The following is a 13195-nucleotide window of genomic DNA, read 5'->3' on the forward strand; positions in this document are numbered from 1 at the left end:
CGCCCGGCTAATTTTTTTTTTGTATTTTTAGTAGAGACGGGGTTTCACCGTGGTCTCGATCTCCTGACCTTGTGATCCGCCCGCCTCGGCCTCCCAAAGTGCTGGGATTACAGGCGTGAGCCACAAAACTGGCGAGTGCTCTGGGAAGGGCTTGCTCTCCGTACCTCACTCTGCTCCTGCCCTCTAGTGATGGGTACTCATAGAGTCTGTCTCTACTCTAGAGTGACTATTCTTATTCACAACTGAATAAGGGTATTCCTTTGCTTGTTAAAGCCTTCCTTTAAAAAGGGGAATCAAAGCAGTGAGTCCTTTCCCCCATTCTTCTTTTTCTTTTTCTTTTTTTTTTTTTTTTGAGACAGAGTCTCTCTCTGTCGCCCAGGCTGGAGTGCAGTGGCGCAATCTGGGCTCACTGTAAGCTCCGCCTCCTGGGTTCACACCATTCTCCTGCCTCAGCCTCCCGAGTAGCTGGGACTACAGGCGCCCGGCACCACGCCCGGCTAATTTTTTGTATTTTTAATAGAGACGGGGTTTCACCGTGTTAGCCAGGATGGTCTCGATCTCCTAACCTGGTGATCCGCCCGCCTCAGCCTTCCAAAGTGCTGGGATTACAGGCTTGTGCCACTGCTCCCAGCCCATTCTTCTTTTTAAAAATGACTTGAGTACTGTGTCACTATACTTCGTTAATATGAAGGAAGCCAATAAACTCAGCCTTCTCAGACTTCATTTTTAAATGGCAGAAGTAATGATAGATTCAACTCATGATAAGAACACTAACATGACTTGCACATTCCTACATTCTTGGAAGTATATCTCAAATAGACTTTCATTTAAAATGTATATTAAGAATTCCCAATTACATGTTTGTAAGATGTAGTCCATCTCTATGACTCAGTTCCTTAATAGTTTATTTATCTGATAAATTAGAATGTAAGTGTATTTTATGTGCTTTTGGGTTAGGATGTCCAAACTCCTACTTCTTTAAATGACTATGCTTTTTGTTTTTTTCTCTTTACTAAGTGCTTTTTATTCTGAATCATTTCATATTTAGTGGACTACAGAGAAAAACCACATAATTTAAAATATTCTTATTACAAACTCTAAATTGGATTAATAAGAATATATAGTTTCAAAGTCAAATTTGAACCAGAACATTGTAGTTTATCTCATTTCACTAGTTTGGAAAGAACTTTTCAGTATCCATAATTGTTCCAACTTGGGGTAGTGGGGTTTCTGTCATCTGTACAGTATTTCATAATACTGTCTGTGATTTAATTCATTATTGAGGCATAATTTAAAAACAGTTCACTCAATAGTTCACTCACTTATTATGGACTTAAATATTTTCTAAAAATTTTTCATCTGAATTTCAAGTTCTAGTTCTTGCCCATAGACTGGAATAATTTAGAACTCCGTTAAATATATTTAATAGAACTGCTGAAATGTGTTTAATCAGCTGTTTTTAGAGTGAAATTTTTGGTACTGCTAATCAGCATACCAGACCAATTGTTAGAAAATGGTGGTACCTCTTTTCAGTTTTAGAAATATACCTCTTTGAAATATCTAGACTCTCGGGAATATAAAATGTTTAAATTAAGAGGACTTGGATTTTCATTTCTTAATGTTAATACATGCAATGTTTTCTTTAGTAAAGTATGGGGTTATGACTATATAAGCTGATGAATATTGCAGTCTGATTATTTCAACTGATAAGTAAGATCCCGTAAGTCTTCAACCAAAAGAGACCTCAGATTTCAGATAGCAACTTTTGTTTGTGTCATACTTACTGATTTGCATTTGTCTTCTAATTCTCAGGCAGTTCAGAACTTTGTCAGATTTCATGTGTTCACAGAATTGTATGTCATATTTTAGTTACAAGATTAATGAGAGTCAAACTCACTGATTTCATTCTTGATGAATTAATGGACAGATAGGCCTAGAAACCCAGGTCCTCCATTTGTGGAATAACTGTTTAAAGAATTAAATAGAAGAAAGGAAAGGAAACATGGGGAGGTACAGGCTTCTCCCTTATTCCATCTGTATGCTACAGCTGTCAGCTGGTAGAACCACCTCCCCATTGGGTAAAAGGGAAGTTTAATCTTTGCAAATTTCAGTCCTTGACCACTGAGTGCTAACTGTTACTGTGGTTTTGGTGAAACAGACTAGAATTGAGGTCAGATCAGTAACTCACTTCAAATACATTGTAATACTTTTTTTTTTAATCTGTAGATCCACTAAACTTGTAATAATTGAGAGACTGCTGCTTCTGGCAGAGCGCTATGTGATCACTATAGAGGTAAGCCGCTTCCTTCTTTTAAGACGCATGTTGCTTAGGCTGGGCTCAAGCCATCTTGACACCTCAGCCTTTCTAGTAGTTGGGAGTTTAACACACCACCACACCCAGTTAGCATCTCTTTTCTTAAGAAAGCATCTCCATTCATCATATGTACATAGGTATGTATTTCTGATGTGGTACTGTCCATCTGACTTGACTTATTTGTTTTTTAAGGATTTTTACTCTGTTCCACGAACTATTCTACCTCATGGTGCCTCATTTCATGGACATCTTTTAACTCTTAATGTTACCTATGAGTCTACCAAAGATACCTTCACTGTCGAGGTAGGTTTACATTAAGAACTATAGCCATTTTCATGTTGTCTTATTAGTTTCATAAAGCAGTCTTGATTGAGATAGCTACATAAATAATCATTCTAAAGGTTGTTTGGTAAACAGATGTAGAATAAAGACCTGAAATGAAACTGTGGGGTATAAGCAGATATATAAATAAATATTATATAATGTCAGGCAGTGGCGAGTATTATAAAGAACAAATAAGAGTAAAGTAGGATACATTGGTGAGGACGGTGATAAGAGGGTGATGGGAATGCACAAAATATTTTATTTAAAGGTGGACAGGGAAAGGTCTCTCTGAGGTGGTGACATTTGAGCACAAACTTGAGTAAAGTGACAGGGTAAATGACGTTTGCTTGGGAGAACATTCCAGGCAAATGGAGGAACAGGTACAAAGGCAAGCAAGGTGGCTGGTGTGAGGGGAGCACAGTGAAAAAGGGAAAGAGTGGACAACACCGCAGTGGAAGAAGGGCTTGAGGTCTCATTCCATGCTTGATGGGGAGGAGGTGGAGTGTGGAATGGAACATTTAATTATAGCAGAAGGGAAGCCTCACGAGGGTAGGGGTTCTTGTCTTTATGTTCCCTGCTGTGTTCCCAGCTTCTAGAACAGTGCCCATTACCTAGTAGATGACCAGTTGTTTAAATGAATAAATAAATGAATTCTCTCACAACATGTTTAATTTTATTTTACAGGCTCACAGTAATGAAACCATAGGGAGTGTCCGGTGGAAAATAGCCAAGCAGTTGTGCTCTCCTATGGATAATATACAGATATTTACAAATGATAGCCTGGTAGGTTTAAATAAGCAGTTTTTATGAATAATAAATGATACAAATATTTAGCCTGATATGAATAATTTCCTCTTTTCCTCTCGATAATTAAGAAACCACTTTTTGCAGCTGACAGTGAATAAAGATCAAAAGCTACTCCACCAACTGGGCTTTTCTGATGAACAGATCCTTACAGTGAAGACTTCTGGCAGTGGGACCCCATCTGGGAGTTCAGCAGATTCTTCAACCAGCTCCAGCAGCAGCAGCAGTGGGGTTTTTAGTTCTTCATACGCCATGGAGCAGGTACTGGGTGATCAATTTCAATTTAAAAACAAGAACTTAACAATCACTGTCTTTTTGTGTTCCGCCCATATGGGTTTGGATGATGATATCCTTTTCTCTCAGACAAGTTCTGACTCTTCCAAACTGTATAACAAAGGCTGGGATTCAGTTGAGAGAAGAAGATAATATAATTTACCAGCCTTCTGAGTCAATCACTGAATGATTCTGCCTGGCCACTCACTGTCCTCTCATGCATCTCTCTCTTCATTGATTTTTTTTCCCCCTCTCTACTGGGTCATTCCCATTAGTGTTCAAGCATGTTGTGTTATTTCCTCCATCTTAAAGAAACTCTTCACCCCATTTCCACTTTAGTTTCTGCCCCATTCTCCTTCCAAAATCAGCAAAGCTCCTTGAAAGAGTTGTCTAAACTTCTTTCCAGCTTTTCTTTGACATCCTGTCTTGATCTCCCTTGATAAGAATTAACCTCTTTTCAAGTTAGTCTGTCACCTCCACCTCTTAGTCCTTGTCTTCTTGGTGTTTCATTGAAGCTGATACGTGTGGTCACTTCCCCCTTGGAACACTCTTCACTTGGCTTTCAGGACTTGTGTGACTTTCCACTGCCTCTCTGCCTGTTTGGTTTTTTTGTTTGGTTGGTTTTTTGTTTTTTGGTCTCCTTTGCCAATTTCTCTTCATCTCCCTGATCTCTGTACTGAGGAGTTCCCTGGCCCAATCTTTGGACCTCTCCTCTGTCTACAGTCATTCCCTTAATAATCTCATCCAGTCTCCAGTCTCAGCATATTGTGTGTACATTGCTGACTTCTAGTTTTTAGCTTTAACCATCTCTTAAGTGTCTACAAGGCACCCCAATCCTAATTTATTGCAAATTGAACTCCTTATACCCTTTTCCCCACTACCTCACTCCCACTCCAAATCTCTTTCTTGCTGTATCGCAAATGATGGCATCTCCAGTCTTCTAGTTGGCTCATGTCAGAATCTTTGGATTCCTTCTTTCACACCCGTGTCCATGAGCAAATTCTTGACTCCACCTTCAGAATGCATCGAGAATCCAGCTACTTTTTTCTGCATCCACAGCTTGCACACCAGTCTAGGCAATCACCATGCCTCACCTGGCATGTTTTAATAGTATCCTAACTGCTCTCACAGTTTCTGCTCTTACACCAGTTCAGTCTCTTCGCTACAGGGCACCCAGTGGCCCAGGATCTTACTAAACATAAGTCAGATTGTACCACTCTGCCCGAGTGGCTACTGTCTCACTCAGAATAAGAGCCAGTCTTTACTGGGACCTTCAGGGCCTTCCTAATGTGTCCCCCAGAGCCTCTCCAAGGTTGTCTCCTGTGAGCTTCTCCTCTCACCACTCCAGCCGCACTGGCCTCCACGTTGGTCCTCAAATAGCATGGTCTGTGAACTTGCTCTTCCCTGTGCCTAAACTGTTCTTTCCTGATATATAGGTGGCTCACTCTCACTTTCTTCAGCTTTTACTCATATTCTCAGGCAGCCTTCTTTGACTGTCTTATCTAGATTTTCAGCCTCTTTCCTATCCCTGTATCTTTTTATTTCCCTTCCCTACTTTATTTTTTCTTTAGCATACTGTGTATTTTATTTATCTTGTTTATCTCTCTCCCCCAATAAAATGTAAGCTCCATGAAAGCAGATTTTCTTCTGCTTGGTTCACTGCTGCATCCTTGACACCCAAAACAGTGCCTAGAACGCGATAGATAATCAGTATTTCAGTGACTTCATGAATTGATTTATTTTGTACCTTGTCTGTGTTAGGACTCCAGGTGTACAAAGCTGCGTAAGACTGTTCTGCTTTTTCGGCTTCTATATAGAAAGCAAGCTAATGTAAAATAAAGGTATTGAAAAGACATACACAGTTTTTTCCCCCTATGGTTATTATATATATTTCTTTAATTCCAAACATAAGACTTTGTGTGACTGCATCTTTTTAATTTACAGAGCATAAACCTTACTAGAGAGATCAAAGAATTCTTAAAGTTTAGTGCAAGTTGAGTAGTCCTTAGGATTTTAGAATATTTGCATATACATAATGAGATATCTTGAGGATGGGACCCAAATCCAAACACTAAATTTATTTATGTTTCATATACACCTTATATACATAGCCTGAAGGTAATTTTATGCAACATCTTAAGTAATTTTGTGCATGAAACAAGATTTTGACTGAAATCAGTTACATGAGGTCAGGCATGGAATTTTCCACATGTGGTATCATGTTGGCACCCAGAAAATTTCCGATTTTGGAGAATTTCACATTTCAGATTTTTGAATTAGGGATACTCAGCCTGTGTTGGTATTGTGGGGTTGTCAAAGTTAACTGTATTGAAAGATTGGGTGTGGTGGTGTGGTGGCTCATGCCTGTAATCCTAGTAGTTTGGGAGACTGAGGCAGGAAGATTGCTGGAGGCCAGGAGTTCAAGACCAACCTGGACAATATTGTGAGACCCCCATCTCAATTTTAAAAAAAATTATGTTTCATATATAACAAGAATTTTAAAAAGAAATCCCACTCAGAATGGTATTATAGCAGCTAAATAACAACAAAAACAATGTACATAGTGTCTTCAAGTTTACTAATTTTTAACTGTCTCACATTTATCCTGAATTTATTAAAAATCTTACCACTTATAAATACATTGTGTAATGATGTCCGATTTCTTATTCCTTATAACCAGAAAATAGTACTTTAATCATATCCAAATCTCTTTTATGCAATTATAACCATTTTGTCTTTTCTGATCTTTAGGAAAAAAACATGGTAACTTCTTTTTCTCAACTTAAATTACATATATCTAGTGTTATGTGTGAATGTAGATACATAAACACACTACTTTTGTTTTCACATCACTCACCCTGTTCTCTGGTAGTGAGCAGTCATTAGCTCAGTGGTGCCTGCTCTCCATTATATTAATTACATATGCCCTCTGCTTTACCTCTCTTCTACTGTGCCTGCCTTTGTCATCTTAGTCCCTTCACTGGCAGGTGGCCAGGATAAGGGAGAGCAAGTAATACACACTAGAAGGTAGTGATCCCTCATCTATTATGTTCCAATGTGGTGTTCTTCAGTACAGATGAGCACTGTGCTTCCCTCAAGCTTTACGGTGACCAGCCTTTCAGAACTAGTATTTTTATTGCTTGTAAGTTTGATTAGGAAAGGAGAACATTCTTTTGTAAATTTGAATTTCTATTTTGCTTTTTTCCATCAGGAGAAATCCCTCCCTGGCGTAGTGATGGCTCTCGTATGTAATGTATTTGACATGCTTTATCAGCTCGCCAATCTGGAAGAGCCAAGGTAAATATAAATATTTGTGAGACTTGGGCAGAGAGAAAGTTACTAACGTTAGGGAGCCAAGTCACTTTTCACTTGAAATGCATTTTATTTTATATTCCATGCAAATGGACTTTGTTATTAAACTATGGCTCATATGTAAAAAAAGTTTGTATCTGAAAAACTTCAGGATAACTCTACGAGTACGGAAGCTTCTGCTCTTGATACCTACTGATCCAGCCATTCAGGAAGCCCTTGATCAACTTGATTCTTTAGGAAGAAAGGTATGAGTATTTTTGATAGTTGTTTAACTAGCATTACAATTTTATATCACAATTCAGTGAGTGAAAATGCAACCTGAAATCACATCAAGGTCATATGATATCATCTTTGCCATACTGTTTTTTCTTCTTTTGAAAAATACCTTTGCCAGCCCAGTGCAGTGACTCACGCCTGTAATCCCAACAATTTGGGAGGCCGAGGTTAGAGGATGGTTTAAGCCCCAGAGTTCAAGACCAACCTGGACAATGTAGGGTGACCCCATCTCTACAAATTAAAAAATTACCCTGGTGTGATGACATGTACCTGTAGTCCCAGCTACTCAGGAGGCTGAGGTGGGAGGATAGCTTGAACCCAAGAGGTCGAGGCTGCAGTGAGCCAAGATTATACATGCACTCCAGCCTGGGCAACAAAGTAAGACCCTGTCTCAAAAAAAGAAAAGAAAAGAAAGAAAGAAATACCTTTGCCATAAATGGAAATCAGAACTTAATGTTGGCTTTTAAAGTGCCTATATAAAAGTCAATAATGACATCAGGTTTCAGAACTGGAAAGAACCTTTAATATCATCTACCTTTCCACCTCCTCATGTTATATATTAGGAAACCAAAGCTCAAAGAGATGAAGTTACTTGTCCCAGATCAGACTCTAGTTGTGATTCAGCTGAGAAGTTTTTCATTAGCTATGATGCCTCTTTGAATCTGATTGTTGCCTATGTCTGAGTTGCTTATATAAATGGATTACCATTTAATTTTTTCACAGTCGATATTTAAAGTTCATTTGTGTTAATTGTTAGAATGTGGTTCCTTAAGAGATTTATCTACATATTAATATTGTCTTATCTATAATACTGTTTAATTATGTTCTCAGAATAAATTCATGTAGAAAAAGTTGTTAGAACTGTATTTTCTATTTTATAATTTAGTGTTAGAAATTTAGGTCAGCTCAGTCATGTCATTTATTGCTTATAAATTAATTTGAAGGATAAGCGAACTAATGTAATTATAAAATATATCACTAGTATTAGCTTAACACATTTTTCAAGCCCACCACTTTAGCAGTCTTATAATTTTATTATCAATATTTAGAGATACAAATTTTAAACACAGAAACAAATTAAAATGACCTTCTCAGTGTTGCTTAGAATACATGCTCAGAAGCATTCATGTAGTATTTGAATCTTATTGAACGCTTAGAATTTGTATGATCAAGTTTGATGTTTTAATAGTTACAGAGTAATGTGATTTTATGAAGTTAATTTTTAGAAAATAACATTGGTGTGGCTTATATTAAAGAGGGAAAGAATATTAGAACATGTACTAAGATCTATTTCTCTTTAATTTGTCCTTTTAAGAAGTTTACGTCTTTTTTTATTCTCTTCAACTTAGAAAACATTGCTGTCTGAATCAAGTTCTCAGTCCTCAAAATCTCCATCCCTGTCATCAAAGCAACAGCACCAGCCAAGTGCCAGTTCAATTTTAGAAAGTCTGTTTCGATCTTTTGCCCCGGGAATGTCTACCTTCAGAGTGCTCTACAACTTGGAAGTAAGAAACCTAATTTCTTTCCGTTTCCTTTTGACAGATCTATTTGGATTTATAGATTCAGGCTTTCACATGTCAGAAATAAGTAAATAGGTTTCTGTTATGTGATGATTGGTTGAAAATTAGTTTTAAGAAATAGATTATAAATTGAAACTTCTTTGCCTTTGAATATGCAAAAGATTATTTTTATCACTACCTTAGCCCATTTGGGCTGCTATAACAAATCACTGTAGACTGGATGGCTTAAACTGCAAGCATTTATTTCTTAGTTGGAGTGGCTAGGGAGTCCAAGATCAAGACACTGGCAGATTCGGTGTCTGGTGTGGGCTGGCCTCCTGGTTCATAGATGGTACTGCCTCACTGTGTCCTCACTTCCAAAATAGGAATTTTAGGGGAATACAAACACTCAGTTCGTTGCAATTAGCCTCCCCAAAGGAAGCTTTAAACTAATACATTTAATTGTTTACTGTCTATAAGTCATAGTGGTAGTTAAAGGAACAAAGTTGGAAAAAAACAAGATATTCTCTCCAAGATCTTATGAGTAAGACATACGGAAGCTGGATATACTGAGTCTGGATGGCAGAGTGTAAACAAAGCACTATGTGAAAGTGACCAACTGGAATCAGTTCTGCTCTTGGAGAGTAATAGGTCAGACCCTCATACCACTTTTGGTTTGAAGAAAATAAGGCCCTGAGTGATTTTGCTTTGTTTTAGGACGTTATATCTAGGCAATAAAGAATCCATATCAGTGCCTAAGCAAGCTTAATTATTATATCATGTATCTTAAGTACACAAAAGTCAAACTTTTTAAGAGGGTACCTGCATTTTTTCCAAGTTTCATTTCATTGACAATCTAATTGGGAGCATATAATTATAGTCCTTCATTTTTCCACTCGTTGCTTGTACAATGTGATAACTTTTCATACAAACAGTATCTTATTGCTTCAGGGTGTGATGACATTTCATATTTGCCTTAATCATTCTTGTGAAAAGACATATTGGTCTAAAAAGGAAAAAGTACTTAGCAAATATTTTAAAAATTAAGCATGTCCTTGTTTAGTGTGAACATTTAAAAATATATACAGTATTCAGCATGAAAACCATGTTCAAGGTTGAGTCATCCCTGTGTTTAAGAATTAACTTTATGAAATGTAGTAGCATTCAGTGTAGTATTAAGTTATAACAACAGCATGAAGTACCAAAGTGCTTTCTGTTTAGATTATATTTTACACTTTCGTGCATACTGAGGAGGCTTATTCAAAATGAAAATACTAACTTAGTGTTCACCCTGTTTAATAAACAGATGTCAAAAAATAAAATGTATACAGTATTCCAAAACAGAAAATTGCCTAGGAATTTTTAGCCCATTTAAGTCTATAGAATTTGCATCTTGTGATTCCTGCCAGATCTGTCATTTGTTTTTAAATGATTATCTCCAAAAAGTTCAAGTGTAATTTTTAACACCCACATTTGATAGAAAAACAGAATGGTCCAACAATGGGTCAACTTGTCATCAACTATCTGAATTACATTATCTTAGAGCCATAGCACTGCAGTAGTAAAATACCTCTGGTATCATTTTAGGACTCCTGAGTAAGTGTGAATTCCTTTGATATTTTTTGTTTTGATTTAGATACACAAAACAGTTGGAAACCTAACACTCCCAAAAGCTCTTATTTTGCTGTCAGCTAAAAGGTTAATTTCTTTACAATTTGTTCATTAACTTTTGTTTACCTGCTAGGAAAGTTCAAAGTGGATTATTTCCGTGTCTTTGAAGAAACCTGTCAGTTCACTAAATTGTTGTCCATTAAGCATGAGGTGGGTGGGATCGGAGTGTCCATGTAGACAAAGAGCTCTATATGCTTGAAGGGCTTAGAAGAGCACAGGTTCCTTTTCTCCCATGTAATCCTCTTTATCCCAGGTTGGTGGACCTGTTTCTCCAAGAGCAACCTGAGAAGAAGGCATCTTTAACAAAATCCCACATTAAGTTCTAAACTCATAAAACTCATGGGTTCATAGAATCAGATTTTTTTAGACTGGAAAATGATCTTGAGCCACATCTAGTTTAAGACTGAGGCAATGTGAGTTTTTATTTTTAAATCACAACTAAATAAGCAGTTGTTTATTGAGTACTTATTTTGTCCTGATGCTTCTACTAAGCACCTTTAAGCTTGTGCTGTAGTATTTAATCCTTTGATCTTCCTGTAAAGGTAATTACTATGCTCACTTAGTGATGAGAAAACTAGGACAAAAGGGAGCATTGTATGCCTAAGGTCTCTCAGCTAGGTAAAACTAGAATGTGAACTAGATTTGTAGTCTTGGCTATAGTATGGTTATTTATGTGAAATTCTGCCCAACCAAAGTATTCAGTTGAACTCCACTTTAGGTAGGCATTGCGGCATCATAGAAGGGCATGAGTGTTAGAATGAGACACATCTGAATTTGAATTCTAACCATGCGACTTTGGGTGGGCGGTTATTTAACCTACTTAACCTTTCAGGTCTCAGTTCTCTCACCTATCAAGTAAAATACGTATGCCTGATACATTGTAGTTGTTCAATAAATAGGAGTTAGAGTTATTGGGGAACTCATCTTGCATTTTTAATATATGGGCTGTTTTATAAAACTTTGGTTTATATCTTTCTAAAGAATATATCTAGCATATCACATGGAATTATCTGTTCTTATCTAAGCCTGAGGGCCTGAGACTTTCATGTTTGCCAGTTTCATGAAAAGAACACACCAACTTTCTCTAGAATGGAAAGATTTTTCTTCCAAAGTAAATAGAATAGGGAAAATGTGATTATTTTATCGTGAAACATCAGCTTCTACATACTTCTGGGGGGAAAACAGTGTGCAACATTTAAAGAAATTCTAACTCAAGTTGTCTGAATGTTTTATTTAATAAAAGAGTAATTTCTGCTGAAAATGTGTGAATGAGTAATTGTGCTTACCTATTTCCTAGGTTCTAAGCTCCAAACTCATGCCAACAGCTGATGATGACATGGCCAGAAGCTGTGCCAAATCCTTCTGTGAAAACTTCCTCAAAGCCGGCGGTTTGAGGTTGGAGTTTCAATGTCATGTTACATGAGTTGCCGAACATGAATATAGTTATTTTAGTTAATTTCCCCTGCAAAGTCTTGCTTATTCCTACAAGGTATCATATGACTCATTGTGAGAGTTCTTATAAGAAGGAATGATGTTTCAGTCCTTTAGAATATTTTAAATCCTTTTATTACTTCTGATTATTTGAGAAATGTATGGAAACATGTCTCCCATCTGGTAGTGGGGGACATCTTCAAGAAGAGTAGAAGCAAGGAGACTATATCTGTTTCTTTTGTGTCTCACGTCAGTTTGAAATAAGGTGAATTTGATCCCTGTGAATCCATGTTGTGCAAGGTATTAGTGTTGTGGATGCAAAGATAAATTAGATATTATCTCTGCCTTTGAGAGGCAGCTGATGTTTTAACAAAGAATAACAAACAGCTAGGTAACTATATTATAAGTATTAAAATAGGCCAGGCATGGTGGTTCGTGCCTGTAATCCCAACACTTTGTGGGGCTGAGGCAGGAGGATCACTTGAGCCCAAGAGTTTGAGATCGTCCTGGGCAACATAGTGAGACCTCATGTCTACGAAAAGTAAAAATAAAAAAATAGCTGAGTGTGATGACATGCACCTGCAGTCCCAACTACTTGGGATGCTGAGGTGGGAGGATCACTTGAGCTTGGGAGGTAGAGGTTTCAGTGAGCCATGATTGCACCACTGCACTCCACCCTGGCAAAGAACAAGATCCTGTCTCAAAAAAAAAAAAAAAAAAGATATTAAAACAGAGCTATGTATAAAAAGTACTTGTGACGGGGAGGGGCGAGAAAGTGGTGGTTAAATTGGTTGAATTTGCTTAGGGTCATAAGGTTAGGAAATGATTCACAGAAAATGACCGTTGAGCTAGGAATTGGGAAATTATTTACCTAGAAATCCTCTAGGTAAATAAGGAGGGAAAGAGCACTCCAAGCTGTAATGGAGGGAAGGATGAGTGAGAGCATGAAGATGCATCACCTCTCTTGGGCACCTCAGTTGCCTGGTGAGGTTCAAGCAAAGGATGAAAGAGAGAAACATGTCAAGAAGGGTCTCATTGGGGAATATGAGTGTTGTAGTCCATGAAAAAGCAGGCAGTTTCTAAGCCAAGAATTACCTGAGACAATTACTCTGGCAGCAGTGAAGAGGATGAAAGGAAATGGGAGAGACTGAAGGAAGAGAAGACTGAGAACTGACAGTATTCAAAGAGGAGATGAAGGCCAGTGACAGAATGACATTTATGACTAGGTAGAGGGTGGGGACATTTATAAAATGGCCCTGTGGTTTGTAGCTTGGTAGAGTGGCGAAATGGT

General features: G+C 37.6%; 1 protein-coding gene across 6 annotated transcripts in view; it reads left to right on the forward strand.

Annotated features, from left to right (window-relative positions):
* The window catches only part of USP24 (ubiquitin specific peptidase 24), a 148945-nt gene that overhangs the window by 74346 nt on the left and 61404 nt on the right, over window positions 1-13195 (forward strand). For all 6 annotated transcript variants that reach the window (XR_012419749.1, XR_012419742.1, XM_005543253.4 and 3 more), the window contains 8 exons: window positions 2227-2293; window positions 2507-2617; window positions 3323-3421; window positions 3530-3703; window positions 6927-7012; window positions 7179-7272; window positions 8653-8808; window positions 11771-11868. Coding sequence is in view for 4 of the 6 variants with exons in the window: in XM_005543253.4 (XP_005543310.3) it covers window positions 2227-2293; window positions 2507-2617; window positions 3323-3421; window positions 3530-3703; window positions 6927-7012; window positions 7179-7272; window positions 8653-8808; window positions 11771-11868 (885 nt within the window). In the remaining 2 variants the exon portion in view is untranslated. The remainder of the gene's footprint in view (window positions 1-2226; window positions 2294-2506; window positions 2618-3322; window positions 3422-3529; window positions 3704-6926; window positions 7013-7178; window positions 7273-8652; window positions 8809-11770; window positions 11869-13195) is intronic.

The sequence above is a fragment of the Macaca fascicularis genome, chromosome 1 (genome assembly GCF_037993035.2).
Source record: "Macaca fascicularis isolate 582-1 chromosome 1, T2T-MFA8v1.1".
Classification (NCBI taxonomy): Eukaryota; Metazoa; Chordata; class Mammalia; order Primates; family Cercopithecidae; genus Macaca; species Macaca fascicularis.